Source organism: Lycium ferocissimum, chromosome 11 (genome assembly GCF_029784015.1).
Source record: "Lycium ferocissimum isolate CSIRO_LF1 chromosome 11, AGI_CSIRO_Lferr_CH_V1, whole genome shotgun sequence".
NCBI lineage: Eukaryota > Viridiplantae > Streptophyta > Magnoliopsida > Solanales > Solanaceae > Lycium > Lycium ferocissimum.
In genome coordinates, this window is record NC_081352.1 from 38,515,384 (window position 1) to 38,533,440 (window position 18,057).

General features: G+C 32.6%; 2 protein-coding genes across 3 annotated transcripts; one reads left to right on the plus strand and one right to left on the minus strand.

The window, feature by feature from the left end:
* The first annotated feature begins 1,248 nt into the window (after positions 1-1,248).
* LOC132037395 (probable glutathione S-transferase) lies at positions 1,249-3,864 on the plus strand. Its single transcript, XM_059427906.1, has 2 exons — positions 1,249-1,665; positions 3,194-3,864. The coding sequence occupies exons 1-2, from the start codon at positions 1,351-1,353 to the stop codon at positions 3,536-3,538; spliced, it is 660 nt and encodes a 219-aa protein (XP_059283889.1). The 5' UTR covers positions 1,249-1,350; the 3' UTR covers positions 3,539-3,864.
* A 2,513-nt stretch (positions 3,865-6,377) lies between these two features.
* On the minus strand, positions 6,378-17,871 carry LOC132036217 (probable glutathione S-transferase). Of its 2 annotated transcripts, XM_059426495.1 has the most exons (3): positions 17,856-17,871; positions 7,661-7,991; positions 6,378-6,918 (listed from the first exon to the last, which is right to left on the minus strand). In XM_059426495.1, the coding sequence occupies exons 2-3, from the start codon at positions 7,976-7,978 to the stop codon at positions 6,574-6,576; spliced, it is 663 nt and encodes a 220-aa protein (XP_059282478.1). In that variant the 5' UTR covers positions 7,979-7,991; positions 17,856-17,871; the 3' UTR covers positions 6,378-6,573. The 2 variants fall into 2 exon arrangements, with proteins under 2 accessions (XP_059282478.1, XP_059282477.1); XM_059426494.1 differs by lacking the exon at positions 17,856-17,871 and having other exon boundaries at positions 7,661-8,057.
* Between the last annotated feature and the right edge of the window lie 186 nt (positions 17,872-18,057).

Here is an 18,057-nt window from a genome sequence, read left to right on the forward strand (position 1 = left end):
ACAATCATTTTGGCAGCACCGTTTAAACTATATTTTTTTTTTCTTGGTAGTAAGAATTACTGACTAACTATATGAGCGATCAGTTTAAATAATATTCAGATCTCAATCTTGCCGCTCATAATTCATAAGTCAAAGATACATTTAAATAGTCACGGATAAGACTTCAAATTACATTAAGTTTAATTGGTAAGTAAAGTTAGCTCAACTTTTTCTTAATTTATGTAACAAGCTTTGAATTTCAATCACATCAAATCATAAACATTAAGAAACAAACCAGGTGGCATGATAGATCGGTATAAATCTATTTATTTTCCTTCAGTGCTAAAATGTAATATAATTAACCACTTAAAAAAATGGCAAATTTGGACTATGTGTAGATTGAAAGTTGAAGCTTGTACGCATTTTTGGTTCATTTAGGCGATTTTATTTATGTTTTTTTTTTTTAAAATAATTATCAATGGAATATAATCTACTGTGATAAAAAGGCTATGATGATGCACAAAGTAATCGAGTTCGATTCAAAGTGTAATTTTCTTCAAATGTCAACTTATTATGCGAATATAGTCAGTTGGTTCACACTTCACATGGATAAATTTCGGGATGTGTGTCGATGCACTAACCTACTATTCCTTTGCTTGATTATGACTAATTAGCTTTTTTAACTATAGGTTTTAAATTTTAATATTTCTCGAAGATAATAATAAAAAGTACGTATAGTACCTACTACTACTATTCTAATGGTATGCGGAGACTTTTCTAGCGTGGTCCACGCTCTCCATACTCCACACCAACTTTGCAATAAACCTCGACCATCTAACCCAGATATGTGTTAGAAAAGTTTCACCTACGAATAAAAGTATTCTCTATTAAAGACGACTTCATCTTTAGGATGTTTACACAAATGACCTTTTTTAGGTCTCTATTTAAATTTTATCGCTATTTTAAAAAGTTTTACAAATATAATTCTTAAAAAACTACCATTTGGGACAATTTAGACTCAGTCAAATGTTTGCTCAAACATTCTCAACCTTACAAAAGAACATTAGGTTGACGTCTAACATTTACAATGACTTACAAAATTTTAAACAGTGACTTAACGTTTTCTCATAAAAATTTTAAATCATATTTAGAAAATTCAAGGTGTAGGAGAAATTAAAAAAGAAAAAGAAAAAGAGGAGACCATTTACTAAACAATTATTATCATCACCTTTGGTGGTTGGTCCCCTTGTATATATATACATAGGTGGTATCATCACTAGACTTATTTCAACATAAAGCACATACTCTAGTCTACATTAATTATTTCTTGCAATTCCACTAAACAATAATCCTTAATTGTCAGCAAAACATATGGCTGATGAAGTTGTCCTTTTGGATACAGATGTGAGCATGTTTGGGATGAGAGTCAGGATTGCCCTGGCTGATAAGGGGATCCAATATGAATACAAGGAGCAAGACTTGATGAACAAAGCCCCTCTACTCCTACAAATGAATCCAATTCATAAGAAAGTCCCAGTCTTGATTCACAATGGAAAGCCAATCTGTGAGTCACTCATCATTGTCGAGTACATAGATGAAGTTTGGAAGGACAAATCACCTCTGATGCCTTCTGATCCTTACAGGAGAGCTCATGCTAGGTTTTGGGCTGATTATTTTGACAAAAAGGTATGCAAATATTAAAAAATGTTCTTTTTTTTGTTTGTTTAGAAAAGCTTTTTGGTCAAATTTCGAGATTTATATTATAAGGGAAAACGTGGAAATTTATGTTGTACTATCTTAAATTGCTCAATTTATACTCCAATCGTTAGCATATCGTCTCATATTTTACCTTGCCTTCGCTGTGTCCAAATTCTTCGGAAAAAAAGTCCAAATTTACTCCTCAACTTTGATCATGTGGTTTAAGATTTACTTAAGATTGGATTTCCATTAGGGATCAAGGGCAAAAACTGTTATTAAACTGTATTACGAAACAATAATTTAGCAAAATTTCCAGAAACCATTAACTTTACAAAATCAGAAAGTATAAACCAATGGAAAACAGAATCTGGAAAAATAATCAGAAAAAGTATACGAAATATTTTTACGGAACAGAAATCTAGCCCACTGAATGAACAGTGTATCCTTAAGGAAATTATTCCCCTCAAGTACCCCGAGGTTGAATGTGGAATATATCCTCCCAGGATAGAAAGATTTCACTCACCGGTGTGTTAGTCTCAAAAACTTCCGTGTCGGGCGAACCACTCAACGACGGTATAACACAGAAAAGAAAACTTTTAAGAGAGTAGAAGAATAGAGAATATCAGAAAATTCGTAAGTAATAATCTGAGTATTAACTGGAATTTATAGCCATTAATGCATTGGTTGGGAAAAGGTTTGCAACCTTTCACAAAATCTGTTACAACTGGTGGGAAATTTAAAATAATACGGAACAAAAAAGGTCACGGGTCAGACACGCGGATTCGGGTCACAGATCTGGGTATTTTAATTAATTAATTAAATAAATAATAATTAATTAAATAATTAAAATTAAAGAAAATTTGGTCCAAAAAGATTATCAATCAGTCATTTGACTGAAGCCAAAGCCAAGCGATGACGATGGCGCGAGGGGAGACCCTCTTCTTAACCATTTAGCAACAAGAATGAGTGCTTTTACTTTTAAGTAGAAGATCTTCTTTTCTATGGCTTATGAGGAGACAAATCTTATTTTATAAAAGCGAGGGAACAACTCATTTTTCCACCTTTCCTCATTTCACATTCAACCTATCAATAAAACCCAACAAAAACAAGTATTTTTTAAGCTCCAAACGTGATATTAGAACAAAATTTTAACGCATGGAAAGATTGATCAATTTCGGATAGTACAAGGGCTGATTAGACGGTTTTGCCATATTATAATGTCAAGGAAGTGATTAGGAATGTCCAATAGGCGAGTTGCACTAAATTAATTTGGCGAGTTAAAATAGGTTGAATCAATAAACGTGTTAGGACTAAATTGGGCAAGTTAAAACAAATTGAATCAATAAATGTGCGAGGCCATAGTTACTCCATAGAATTTGATTGGTCAAGATGGACATTGAGCTAATTCAAAATCATATCTCATTTGTTTATTTAATCTTTTGTTATGAGCTAAATCTGATATCTTTTTAAAAAAGCTTATACAGTATACTTTTTTTCTTTGTTTGGGAGTATGCAGGTATATGATACTGGAAGGAAAATCTGGACTTGTAAAGTGGAGGAGCAAGAAGCAGCCAATAAAGAATTCATAGAGTGCCTCAAGGTGTTGGAAGGGGAATTGGGAGACAAGCCATACTTTGATGGAGAAAATTTTGGGTTTGTGGATATGTTCCTTATTCCTTACTACACCTGGTTCCCTGCTTATGACAAATTTGGAAACTTTAGCATAGAAGCAGAGTGTCCTAAATTTGTGGCATGGGCCAAAAAGTGTATGCAAAAGGAAAGTGTCTCCAAGTCTCTTGCTGACCCTGACAAAGTCTATGATTTTGTTGTCATGTTGAGACAAAGGCGGGGCATTGCCTAAACGTCACAGAGACGGATTTGGAGTGGGTTCTACAGGTTCGATCGATCGAACATATTGTTTCAAGTTCGTACTATGTTACATGTAAAAGAAATTTAAAATGTTTGCATATAATAAGATCACACTCATTCTGGATCCAGTTCTGAATTCGATATATCTATTGTTCTTGTACTTTTTATCTTCTTTTGAGTTCAGAGAGGAAACCTGAACAGTTGTGTTTGTGTTTTGATAATTTGGTTTGCTTTATGTAGAAAGTAGTAAAGTCCTGTTTACTACTTGGCATTTTAGACAGTGAATAATTGTAATATTGGAGATTTTGCTTTCTACTACGAGACTGCTTCTTTATATCGCTTCGTCTTCTCTCTTCATTTATTAAAACAGGTAGTAATATTTGAGTATCTTCACTATTAGCTCAATCATCATATGGCAAACTTCAAATACAAAAAGTAGTCTACTTATACAAAAGTAGAAGCTTAGAAGGTAAAACTAGAAAAAAATAAAATAAAAATTCTGTAGGTTGCAATAATCTAGAATTGTCTTTATATCTACTATATATACTGAAGGATTAGAAGAAAAAAAAAAAAAGATTAATCCTTACAAGTTTTGGGACTTCCATGAACTTTTAATTTTTTAAAAGGTATATTATTTTCCATCTGTGCTAAGATGTGATATAATTGCCCACTTTCAATAAGGATCAAAATGACATATTTGGATTATATTTAGATTGAATACGAAGCTTGTACGCTTTAAAAACACGTCATCTCATCGTTCGGTTAAAAAAAGAGAGAAAATTTAAAAAGGGCAAAAATCATTTATGCAATTTTATATTCTTTTTACTTTTAATTATCAATGGACTCATTCTGATAAGCACAAAATAATAGAGTTCAATTTTAAGTGCACCTCTTTTTCCCCAATTTGCTGTTATTTGTCTAATTCCTATACAGTTAGTGCCTAGTGGGTCACGTAGATAAAGATAGGAGTTTTTGACGATGCACTTACCTCAGATGCTTTTTTCTTGATTCTGACTAATTGTCTTTATTACCGATAAGTTTAAAATTTTATAAATTTCTTGGAGATAATAATAAAAATTATGTATTTACTATTTTTTGTGGGCGACAATCAAAATAAAATGTACCAAAAAAGACAACCAAATGGTCCACATGCCTCACCAACTTTGGCAAATCTCGTCCCCTTCCATATATATATATATATATATATATATATATATATATATATATATATATATGTATCTTATTCGGTGTTTCCTTGCAGGCCTACTTAGTTTGGATTGATGTAAGTTCAATTTTAGAATAAAGCGCTCCTTACCTAAAATAATTCTATTCACGATGCTCAAACAGATACCTATCATTCTTAAATGGATGAATATTTACTATACCATCATAACCTTTAAGTGGTTCGTTCATGTGGTGGAGCAACAAAGGGGTGTCACTTTCCCTTCACGAAAATTAGTTGGATAGATAGGTAAAAAAAAAAAAAAAATGTTTTATATTTTGAATCCCTGTAGCTTATTTTTGTACTTGCTTCTTTATATGAAAATTTTGCGCCTGCCACTGGTTCATCCCCTTGTATATATACATGCATCATCATTAGACTTGCCTTCAACACAGAGCACACATTCTGGTCTACATTATTTCTTGCAAATCCACTTAACAATAATCTTTAAAGTTTAAGCAAGAAAATGGCTGACGAAGTTGTCCTTTTTGGACACATATGTGAGCATGAATGGGATGAGGGTCAGGATTGCCCTGGCTGAGAAGGGCATCCAACATGAATACAATGAACAAGACTTGATGAACGAAAGTCCTCTACTCCTACAAATGAATCCAATTCATAAGAAAATCCCAGTCTTGATTCACAATGGAAAGCCAATCTCCGAGTCCCTCATCATTGTTGAGTACATTGATGAGGTTTGGAAGGACAAATCACCATTGTTGCCTTCTGAATTACCTCAATCATCATACAGCAAATAGAAAACCTGATAAACCTGCTGCATCCTGATGCTCCACTAATACTGTAGACCACTAGAGTGGGCCTTTTGCAACTTCACTATTTAGTTGGTGCTGGACATAAACAATTCCAGAATTTAGAAACCGTTCAAAATGAATGTGAAATTATAAGACAGTATTTGTTTGTGTTGTTGCATATGTACATGGTTCGAGCTAGAAAGGGATCCTTGGAGCAACATTAAGTTGTCTTCGGTCGAACCATGGAATCAACCATTGATCTTTGTCTTTAGTGAAGCAGCCTTCATCATCAGGGACTGACACCATATATATAAGGTATATTTTCATTTTTGATGTTCATATCTAGATTTTGAACACCCTAAAATCAAGAAAAGAGGTTAGTAAAGTTGTTTAGGGTGTTCAAAATTCACCTTGAGATTCCAAGTTCAAATCTCAATCACTACATTTTTATTTTTCGAACCCCCCTCAGTGAAAATCCTGGATCCGCCATCACACCCCCTTATGTGAAGTCCTTTCCCGAACCCTGCATAAACACAGAATGCATTGTGCATCATGCTGCTCTTTTTAATATAGTTCGAGCCAAAAGCAATGAGTTCAATTAAACCCATAAAACTCAACTAGATTCGCTTCCGGACTGCTAGATCCTTTGCAACCATTTTAAAAGTGAACCTGGTTTAATTTGATCACAAAATGGGATTTAAAATTGAAACAAGATAAGTGGTGAGAATCCACTGCTCTTTGACACAATTAAAAACAGAACCAACAAGAATCAACAAGTAAAATAATGGAACTGTCATCAGCTTATTATGTTCCTGATCATAAAGTAGATCACTTTTTTGTGATATAGATGATGCCCATGGAAAAAGTGATAACTTCTCATTATAAAGAGGAAAATTACAAAAGCCAACACTCAACAAGACACATCTAAGAGTCTTTATCACAAGTAGAACTGACTTACAATATGACCAAATAAAATCTTGAAACAACTCAAGAAGGCACAGCAAAGTGCCTTTTTCTTAATACATTATGATGCATAATTGTATAAGCTTATGTTTATTCAATTCCAAACCTCTCCCTAAGAATTTTTACAAACTCATAGACCTTATGTTGGTCAGGCAAAGACTTGGCCACACTGTCCCTCTGCAAGCACCTCTTGGCCCAAGCCACAAACTTTGGGCACTCAGCCTCTGTGCTGAAATTACCATAAGTCTCAAAAGCAAGAAACCAGGTGTAGAAACCAATTAGAGCAATATCCACAAAGCCAAAGTTATCCCCTCCAAAGTAAGGCTTCTCTCCTAGTGCTCCCTCCAATACTTTAAGGACTTCTATGAATTCTTTCTTAGCTGCCTCCTGCTCTTCTCCCTTTGTTGTCCATATCTTCCTTGAGGAATCATACAACTGTTCAACAAACACAGAAAAAGAAAAGGTTATCACTTCTTGCCACAAAACTAAGATAAAAGTCCTCGCCAGACATGTTAAGAAAATGGACCTTAGACAATAGCGGAACCTAGCATATAAAGCGAAGATTAACCAAGACTGTATAACAAGACCAAATTCCAGTTCTTCAACTAACGTGAAACTCTGACAACCTCGTGCCTAGGACTGAGCGTTTGGAGCCAGGGGCGGATGCAGCTTATTGTTCATGAAAGGTGGCAGCTTCATCTGAAGCTAGTACTTGTCATACGGAGCATAAATTTATGCGTAAAAATTCACTAAAATGCAACAATTAGCAGTTGAAATTCTGGATCCACCTCTGTTTGGAGAGGGAACCTAACTTATGAAATGAGTAATAGGATTAACCAAGACCACATAACGAGACAATATTATATTTCTTCAATGTAAAACTCTTAACACCCACAAGCCTAGGACTGAGCATCTGGAGCGCTGAGAACTAGATTGTGAAGTGAAGAGTAACCAAGACTATATAACGAGACAATATTCCATTTCTTCAACTAATACCCCCCACGCGTAGGACTGAACATTTGGGGATAACATGTTAACATTGACCTAATTTACCCCAAAACTATAACTCATTAGGTCACGATTAACCAAGACACAAGAAAATAACATTTCATACAACCAATGTGAAAATCTAACAACACAACACAAAACAACAATGATTCAATTCCAAATAAATTACCTTCTTGTCAATGTAGTCAGCCCAGAATCTAGCTTGTGCTCTCTCATAAGGATCAGAAGAGAGCAAAGGAGCTTTATCCTTCCACACTTCATCAATGTACTCAACTCCAATAATTGACTCACAGATGGGTTTTCCATTGTGAATCAAAACTGGGATTTTCTTGTGGATAGGATTCATCTGTAAAAGCAAAGGGCTTTTGTTCCTCAAATCCTCTTCTTTGTACTCATATTTTATCTCTTTTTCAGCTAATGCAATCCTTAGCCTCATACCAAACATGCTAGGCCAGAAATCCAACAAAACTACCTCGTCGTTAGCCATTTTTGTTGTGTGAAGAAGAAGAAAGAAGAAAGATGATTTTTTTGCAATTGCTAATACTGATGGGTAATGGTTTACTTCACAGGCCTATATATAGAACTTGAATGCCTTTAATTTTCGACATTTTGCTGTGGCCCATTGGGGTGTTCACACATCTTTTTAAACCTTTTTAATCCCTTAAAATAGGTAATATTCGAGATTTTTCTGTGGAGTACATACATATATGTCATCACATTCGTCACATGGCCGTACATTAGACTTCACGCTTACATATAACCCGATGGCTTTTGATTTATAAGCTAAAAATCATAATTTAAAAATTTTAGCTTATGACTTTTAGTTATTTTTATTGTTTTGATTTTAAACAAGTGCTTAAAAGATTTTTTTTTAAATTTTGTTCAAATATTATAAAAGTGCTTAAAAGCTATTTTGGCTTGAAAACACCTAAAATAAGTCAATCCAAACAGACTCTTTTTATTTTATTTTAATTACATTGGGGGAGGAGATTACAACGTGAAAATTCTAATAAGGTAAAAGTTCAGATAGACAACCAACTGAGCTACTAAGTCTCTGCAATCCAAATAGACTCGATTCTCCACTCTCTTCCAATTTTTTGCCATTATAAATTATTGGCTCTCTCACCCCCAAATTTTTGGTACCTTTATATAATTTGTTTATGGGAAAAGGGTCAAAAATGCCCCTTAATTATGGGTAATAGAGTAAAAATTTAATTTTGGTCTCAAATATATCTTTATTACTAGTGGGTTGGTTCATATTTGTCCCTTAATTATGGGAAATAGAACAAATATGCCCTCGATTTAAATTTGATCTCAAATTGCTCATCATGAATGGACTAGCTCATATTTGCCCTTCAAACTTAAAATAAAAATAATATTAATATTGTATATACAATAGAATTTTCTGATGAATTATCTTCTTGCACCCTCTAGCTCCGCTCATACATGTAAATAGGGTGCAAATGATCTTTTGAATTATATATAAGCTGTTAAACTCCTTTGATATAATTAAAATAAAATTAGTGAAGCAGTACAAGAATTCAAAAGTTGCTTTATATCACATGTTTAAATTCTAATTGTGCCATTCTAGTATTTTCTAAATCCCATTCTATAAATTTCTAATTCCGCTTCTTGGACAAATCATTGACTTATTAACCGGATGGAAACCAATATTCTTTGGAATGTACAAAAAAGGCCGTGTGGTATGTGGTGGATGTTCCCTAAACATGGAGGAATATGCGTCTCTTCTTTAGGTTTTATTGATACAATTTGTATTATATATAATTTACTAGGAAATATATCAAAGTCCCTTTCTCAGCTTTTTAATTAAAGCGGAAAAAAGGTTGGATTCTGAAATGTACTCCAAGTCTTGAGAGGGGAGACTGGAGAGTTATTTCTTAAAATTGATAATTTTGTGGTATTCGTATTGTCAAATTGTTAGTCAACAAAATATGAAAAACAAAGAGAGGGGAGATTCGAGATGAGTAAACAATTATGTCAATGGACTAACCGACTTATTACGTTATGGCTTACCTACTAGGCTACTAGGGATATGCTATTGGGATTTTCACACTGCTTGGGACTGCTTGGGACTTCTAATCTTAGGGAGTGTTTGGTAATATTGGTGGAAAAAAATTCAAAAAGTATTTTTTTCATAAGTTTTATATTTAGTTGGTCAAAATATTTTAAAAGAAAAATAATTTTTTTAAAAGTTATAAAACTAAATTTTAATTAAAATAAAAAAATAAATTCTATAAATGACACCTCGGGTTGATTGCCTTTCCTCACTTACACTGCTCTTGAACTTTTTGTGATTTGGATTTTCTTCACCTAATCGGAAATGCCTTACGTCGCGTGTATGATTGAACTTTTTATTCAATCATGCATGTTAAAATATTCAAATATGGCGTCACTGGATACTGCAATGGGCAGGCAGGTGTACAAGTGCACACTGGAGATGTGAAGCAGGTTTTAGAAATGATCAAAAGGAAACATTAGAAACAATTCTACAAAGAGATAGTTGCTGCTATTTGGAGTGTTGTTATCTACCACGTTTGGAGAGCAAGGAACTAAAAATTGTATAGAGGTACAAATGTTAATACAGATATAGTGATTACACATATAAAGACAGAATTTGTAGGCAAGATAGCTAAGTATAGAGGATTTAGAAAGGCTCAGAGATGCATTAGAACAATTCACCAAATTTTCTTCTATTTAGTTTTCGGTTGGAAGCCTAGAGGATATAGAACTCTTCCTGACAGGTGGCTATGAAATTTAGTGCTCTGTAGGTGTACTGGCTCTTTTCTGTTTGTGAATAAAATATTTATGGGTTATCCAAAAAAAAAAAAAAAAAAGGTTTAGCCAAGCTTCATTTTGTTTGATTCTTCTACGGTGAAAATGATTAACAATTTGAGATAAAGAGAATAATATTTTAGGCTATGTTCTCCATAATTGATGGTCAAATCACAAATGTGTATAATATAATAGCTTAGCATGAAATACAAAAGTACTAGTAAGCTTCTCCTAAAATATGCTAAATTTTAGCAAAAGTATGTATACGTCCTACTTTTGCGAAACTAAAATGTTCAAGATTTTTCTGAATGGGCTAACTAACAAATATAGTCTAATAGGTCAGCGCTTTCGTCACGTGGTCTATAGTAGAGTTCGAGCAATAGAGGCACCCCAACGTTCTTGTCTTAAAAACTCCTCATATGTTTGAATATAGAAATTGCACTTTATTATCACTTAATCGTAATAACTAGTAAGTTGTATTGACTTTGATGTAAATATTCGGTGGGGACAAATTTTTAACCGTTCTAGTTTTCCCTCTTTCCCTTTGAAATCTTAGCCTATTTAATATTAATAATTAATACTACTCCATTTGTTCCAATTTATTTGTTACTATATTTTTTATTAATCCTAACAAAAATATTTTCCATATTTCTTTAGTATAATTTATATAGTCAAATGAATATTAAATATATTAATATTATTCATTTTAAAAGTCTTGTACTATATCGTACTTATAATTACGAATTTCAAAGACCTTTTTTTTTCTTTTTCTTTCTTAGACTTTAATCTAAGTCAAATGCCAAATAAATTGAATCGGCAAGAATAATCTTCTTCCCTCCTCTCTCTACACCCCGCGCCCCTTCCTAAAAGAAATATTGTACCTTTTTCGTTTATTAATAGAGTACCTAATTGCCAATACTTCACGTGTTGGTAGCGATATGATTGCCCACCTTGTCTCTTTTACCGACCCCATATGTATAGTTTTAAAAAAATTGTTTTCGTATGTTAAAATTAAGATTATAATTTTGGGCTTAAACTCAAAATTATCCCTCTTCTTTAACTTGGAGTTCTAATAGTCCTTATTGTTTTCCAAACTAGTACTTTCTCGTCCCAAAATACTTGTCACATTCGCCTCTCAAGAGTCAAAATATGTAAACTTTGACTAACATTTTAAAATATATGAGAAGAATAACAACTTATAATACTTTTCGTTTACTTTTTCAATATATTTTAATTTTAAAATATTGAATTCATCTGATTCTTAGCTCCAAAAACAAGTAGAATTGACTCTTGAAAATTACAGGGCCGTTTCAACAAGACGGTCCTCAATCAAACTTCATGAAGTTCTAATTATTTTTTTATTAAAAAAAAAAAAAAGATCATCATATATATTTTTAGGTGTGTAGGAGACTTGAGAATTTTCAAGTTGGTTGGTACGCAAACTAACTTATCCCGGTATTATAGTCCTGAGATTATAATCTCTGAACTAATTTATCTCTGTTGAGGAGGATAAAATAATACTCAAGCTTGATCGGATAAGATGGGTTATCCAAGATTAAGTTTGGAATAAATCTTGTACCTTGTTTGGTTGAGATAAATTACCAAACAAGGTATAAATTTTATCTCAAATTTAATCCGGGGATATCCTACCTTATCCCGCATACCAAACGATAAGAGTACAAGAATAATAAAAGGGAGAAGGAAATAAGTAAATATGGGCAAATGAATAGTTACCCAAATAAATAAGGATACTACAAATCTACAATTACCTAGAAAAGTTTTTCCATTCCCCCAATTATGCTGTCAACGGTATCTACTCCCCCATAAAAGGGAAGAAATTACTATTACACTTTTCCTACAAAATAACCCCCAATTAATCCCCCCACACTCCCCCCCTCACCACCACCCCCCCCCCCCCCCCCAAAAAAAAAAAAAAACAAAGGAAAAAGTTACTATTATACATTTCCTCTTCAAAGTTAACGTAGGATTACAAATTTTTTAAAATAGTAAACTACACATATAGATATACTAGGTCTTAAAAAAAAGTGGGGCCTGGCCATTGCCTTACCTGCCTTGCGTATGAACCGGCCCTGGAAAATTGAAATGTAACAACAATAACGTACCGAATGACCCGTTAGAGAGAACCGTAATATCTACATCATCTCCGTACGTTACTACCAGCAAAGTTCAATCAATTCTGTGTCGTTGCTCTGTTACATCATCCAACATGAGTTTGATAGAAATAATGTAGTCTAATATTTTCATATTCAGAACTTCCAAACGCATGTCAATGTCAGAATCCTCAAATATTTGCTTTAAGACTTAAAATAGGCTACTTAATTTTCCTTGTTACCTAACTATCATGCAAGAGTCAGAGGCATTTGATATGCCGTGTGAATAGAAAAGGATGAGGATTTTTTTTTATGAAAGAATATAAAGAGAGACCCCCAGTATATTTAATTGAAAGAATCTCTAGAGACGCAAAAGACAAATAATTTTACTCTTATGAAAAGAATGTGGACAAAGAAAACTCGTTTGACTCTGGAAATTCGATACGTATCACATAAATTGAGACGAAGGGAAGACTATTCAAGCATAAACTATAGACCCTCCTAACTTAAAACACAGAGGAGTAGGCCTTCAGCAACTTTACAATTTAGTTGGTACATACATAAAAGTTAGCCTGGTTTGATTTGACCATTATACGGGATGTAGAACTGAAACAAGATAAATGTTGAGAATAGAACTAGCCCTTCCAAACAATAGAAACAAAACAAACAAGAATCAAGAAAAAGTAAAATAACTCAATTATCAAAAGTAAATACAAAGAGGAAAAGCTCAAGAATTACATACACAAACTACATAAACTGTAGCACCCCTTTGGGAGGATGTCACTTACGAAACAAAAGCAAATTTCATACTTACAACGTTCAGAAGAAATTTATTTAATAAGATATTCGTAATAATTTAGTAGCAAAAATAGGCTCATGTGAACAAGTTTCAAAATATAACATCTCAACATAGTAGGACCTAAAATAATAATAATAATAATAATAATAATAATAATAATAATAATAATAATAATAATAATAATAATAAAAATGGACAACACCTATTTTGAGTTAAATCAACACTTTAGAATTCATCAAACACGTAGTAGAGAAGTATTTTTCATGCTACAACATCCAAAGCTCATACAAGCATGACATTCAACTCCCAATCTCAAATACAAACTAGTTAAGTTTCCTAAGTTCAACATAAGTACTAAATTTAAAATATTATAAGACTTGGACATGGACACTCCCAAAATAGTCAAGTCATTCAGCAAAATCAAGTTACAAAATATTAGTATCATGATCCAAATTTCATTCAAAAGTGTATATCTAAGTGTATCACATGGATCCCGTAGAAGTCCCCAAAAGTATACAAAATGAACATGCTCATGCAAATATGATCTTCATCTAAGCTTTCAAATAGTCTACTTCAAATGGCCATCCTTAAGTCTCCCTCGGAACATCACCTACGATAGTAACAAACTATTGCTAAGCATAAAGCTTAGTAGCACATAAACTTAACTAACATTTCATATAAAAAAGTATGCTAAGTAAGGAGTACAAAAATAAATTCTAGAAATAAGCATATCAAAATCATCATCAAGTACTTAATGAAGGTACAATTGTTTCAAGAGAATCAAATATCAAATAATAAAATAGTTCAATATCAATATTCAAAATTTCAAATGTCAAGAAGCTTTCAAAGCTAAATCAAAAAAGTCCACCGATTAGTTAATTGAATAGTGAGCTATGTATCAAATATATACAAGAAGTAAATTTTCAACATAAGTTTGTCCGATTTATCATCAAGTACTTAATCAATGTACGACATTTCAAGAGAACCACCAAACCATAAGATAGTTCAAGATACTAATAGTTCAAATACCAAGTGTCAAGAATGCTTTCGAAGCTAATTCATGAAACGTCATTCAATTAGTTAAATTAATAGTGAGCTACGTATCAAAAATGAGTCCAAGAACTAAATTCAAGGAATAGACTTATCAAAGTAAGCTATATATGATATTCAAGAGAATCAAATATCAACCCAAGAAGTAGTTCCAAATGACAATATTCATATCTCTAGAGTCAAGAAAGCTTCCCAAGCTAAATCAAGAAAGTCATTCAGTTAGTTAATTTCGCCTAACACATACGTCATGCTATCACATCAAGCATAATCAAATAACAAGAAGGACCGAAGCCCAAATCAAGAAGGGTAATCACCTAATAATCCAGAGAATCATGAACCATGCACCTAATAATCCAGAGAATCATGAACTATGTTGAAATTGGCTTTCCACTCATACTCAAAAATGGACAAAACTCCATCATCAAGACGAAATGTAAATCCAAAGTCAAGATGAGCAAGATCCGAAATCGAGAAGGGTCGTCACCCAATAATAAAGAGAATCAAGAGCCATGTTGAAAGTGGCTTTCCACTCATACTCGAAAATGGACAAAAGTCCATCGTTAAGATGAAATGTAAATCCAAAGTCAAGATGGGCAAGATCCAAACAATACCATTAGGTATGTCATTATAAGTGACAAGGTCACTATCACAAGAAGGACAATGTCCCGACAAGAATGCAATAATGCTCAAGCAATCCATATGTGTGGGCGAATTAAGTCGTCTTACAAAAATACTTCACATAACACCAATGTGATTTTAACATACTCATAACTCAATTACAAAATTATACCCTCAATGATAACGTTATCATATTGAAGTGTCTCAAGATATTCTTTGTCAACCAACAAAGCTAGTATCCTATTAAAGTAGCAACAAATCAATATGACAACAATTTAAAGTAGATACTATTTCACCAAAATTCAAGCTTCTCACAATATCTCAAACAAAATAAATTGAAAGAAAAGTTCAAGTTTAGGTGCAAACCTTGGAGCTTTAGTGCTTCTAAAGCTCAAACAAACATCAAGAAGTTATAAATCCCCAAAGCAACGATCAAGCAAATATGTCGACATCCTTAGCGTTTACAAGTGCCTTATGTATCTTAAATACATAATAGAATACTTACTTAAGGTCTGGAGCTTAAATATATAAGAGCTAAATCATGACGAACAAAAACGGGACTAAATGGGTCACCGCTATTCCTAGTTCTTAAGTAGAAAAATCTGGACAGCAGTTATATCCTGCATCGCATATCATTTTTGACATAGTAAACAAAGGAATTAGAATTTTTGTAAAACACGAAAGTTGTGGGTAATTTTTATATCTTTCTACAGCCTTTTGAATCACCTTAATCATAGTTATAGATAAAAAGTTATGATAGAAATACTAACAGTTGTGCAACAAAAATTGGATTTCAATTCTTACCACAAGTGAGAGCAATGACTTTTGAATCTTTCAAAACAAAGGTTAAATTCTTGGTTTAAACGGAAAATATGAAGTATTCAACAAAGAGGATTTGATTTCTCATGAGAAAAGTGAAGAGCTAGGGTTTGAGCTTTAGACTTTAGTATAGAAAATGGAGTAGCTACTAGGAAAAAAAAGAGGGTAAATTTCATCTAATGCTAGAAAAAAAATCTCATGGATCCAATGACTAGGATATAAAGGCTATTTTCTTGAAATTGCACATAACACCTCTTTATTTTAAACTCTATAGAGAATAAACCCTTTGTCACTTGAATTATATAATTGGCTCAAGAAGATATTTATAAGAAAAATGAAATCAATTGTAATGCACATAATAAATCCTGAAAACTCGGGGTGTTACATAAACAACACTCAAACAAGACACACCAGAGAGTCCTTTATTACAAGTGAAGTAAAACTAGACCTTGCACTATGACCAAACAAACTTCTCAAATCTTGAAAATTCAACTCAAGAAGGCACAATAAAGTGTCTTCTTTTAAATACATTATGAAGCACAACTGCATATGCATTTGTTTATTCAATTCCAATTTTCTGTCTTAACCATTGAATAAACTCATAGACCTTACATTGATCAGGCAAAGACTTGGCAACAGACTCCCTCTGCATGCACCTCTTGGCCCAAGACACAAACTTTGGACACTCAGCCTCTGCGCTGAAGTTACCATAAGTCTCATAGGCATAAAACCAAGTGTAGAACCCAATGAAGAGCAATATCCACAAAGCCAAAGTTATCCCCTCCAAAGTAAGGCTTCTCTCCTAGCGCTCCCTCCAATAAGACACGAATTATTGACGTTTTAAGAACGACTAATCTATGAAAACATTAAGTTTAAAAAAAAAAAAAAAAAAGTTTACCAATTTTTTTTCTCCCTTTGTTGTCCATATCTTCCAAAAAAAAAAAAAAATTCTTTATACAACTGTTCAACAAACACAGAAAGAGAAAAGGGTTATCACTTTTTTTGTTGTTGGTACAAAACTTGGTTTTTTAGATAAAAGTCTCGAGTCTGTTACATCATCCAACATGAGTTTGATAGAAATTACCATGGTCTAATATTTTCATATTCAGAACTTCCAAAAATGATGTCAGAATCCTCAAATATTTGTTAAGACTTAAAATAGGCTACTTAATTTTCCTTGTTACCTAACTATCATGCAAGAGTCAACATTTGATATGCCTGAATAGAAAAGGATGAGGATTTTTTTTTATGAAAGAATATAAAGAGAGACCCCCAATATATTTAATTGAAAGTCTCTAGAGACCAAGACAAATAATTTTACTCTTATGAAAACAATGTGGACAAAACAACAATGCGATTCAATCCCAAATTATTTTAATCGGCTCAAGCATAAACTATAGACCCTCCTAACTTAAAACACAGATGGCCTTCAAACTTTAAATTTAGTTGGTTGATTTGACCATTATACGGGATGTAGAACTGAAACAAGATAAATGTTGAGAATCTAGCCCTTCCAAACAATAGAAACAGAACAAACAAGAATCAAGAAAAAGTAAAATAACCCAATTCTCAAAAGTAAATACAAAGAGGAAAAGCTCAAGAATTACATCAGAACCCCCTTTGGGAGGAGCAAACTTACAACGGAAGAAATTTATTTAATAAGATATCCAAAAATTCCACAAGTTTCAAAATATCTTCACCTATAATAATAATAATAATAATAATAATAATAATAATAATAATAATAATAATAATAATAATAATAATAATATCCAATCATAAAAATGGACAATACCTATTTTGAGTTAAATCAACACTTTAGAATTCATCAAACACGTAGTAGAGAAGTATTTTTCATGCTACAACAGCAAAGGGCTTTTGACATTCAACTCCCAATCTCAAATACAAACTAGTTAAGTTTCCTAAGTTCTTTGTTACTAAATTTAAAATATTATAAGACTTTGGACACTCCCAAAATAGTCAAGTCATTAGCAAAATCAAGTTACAAAATATTAGTATCCAAATTTCATTCAAAGGCCAGAAATCCAACAGTATATAAAAACCTGTGATCTTCATCTAAGCTTCCAAATAGTTAACAGCCATTTTTTGTTGTTTCATATAGAAAAGAAGAAGGTACAAAAATAAATTCTAGAAATGAGCATATCAAAATCATCAGAAGAAAGAAGATTTTTTCAAATATAAAATAATAAAATGTTTAATATAATATTGATTGGTAGTAGTTCACAGGTCTATATATCTTCATTTTTTGACTTTTTGCTGTTACTTATATAACGACATTTCAAGAGAATCAAACCATAAATGGTACTAATCTCCATCTCAATACCAAGTGTCAAGAATGCTTTGTGTCTAATTCAT

Bases quoted from the DNA above. Each gene is read 5' to 3' on its own strand.
- LOC132037395 (XM_059427906.1), top strand. From the start codon at position 1,351: ATGGCTGATGAAGTTGTCCTTTTGGATACAGATGTGAGCATGTTTGGG. The intron at 1,666-3,193 runs GTATGCAAATAT...GGGAGTATGCAG, and splicing joins CTGATTATTTTGACAAAAAG to GTATATGATACTGGAAGGAA.
- LOC132036217 (XM_059426495.1), bottom strand. From the start codon at position 7,978: ATGGCTAACGACGAGGTAGTTTTGTTGGATTTCTGGCCTAGCATGTTT. The intron at 6,919-7,660 runs GTAATTTATTTG...TTTGTTGAACAG, and splicing joins CTGACTACATTGACAAGAAG to TTGTATGATTCCTCAAGGAA.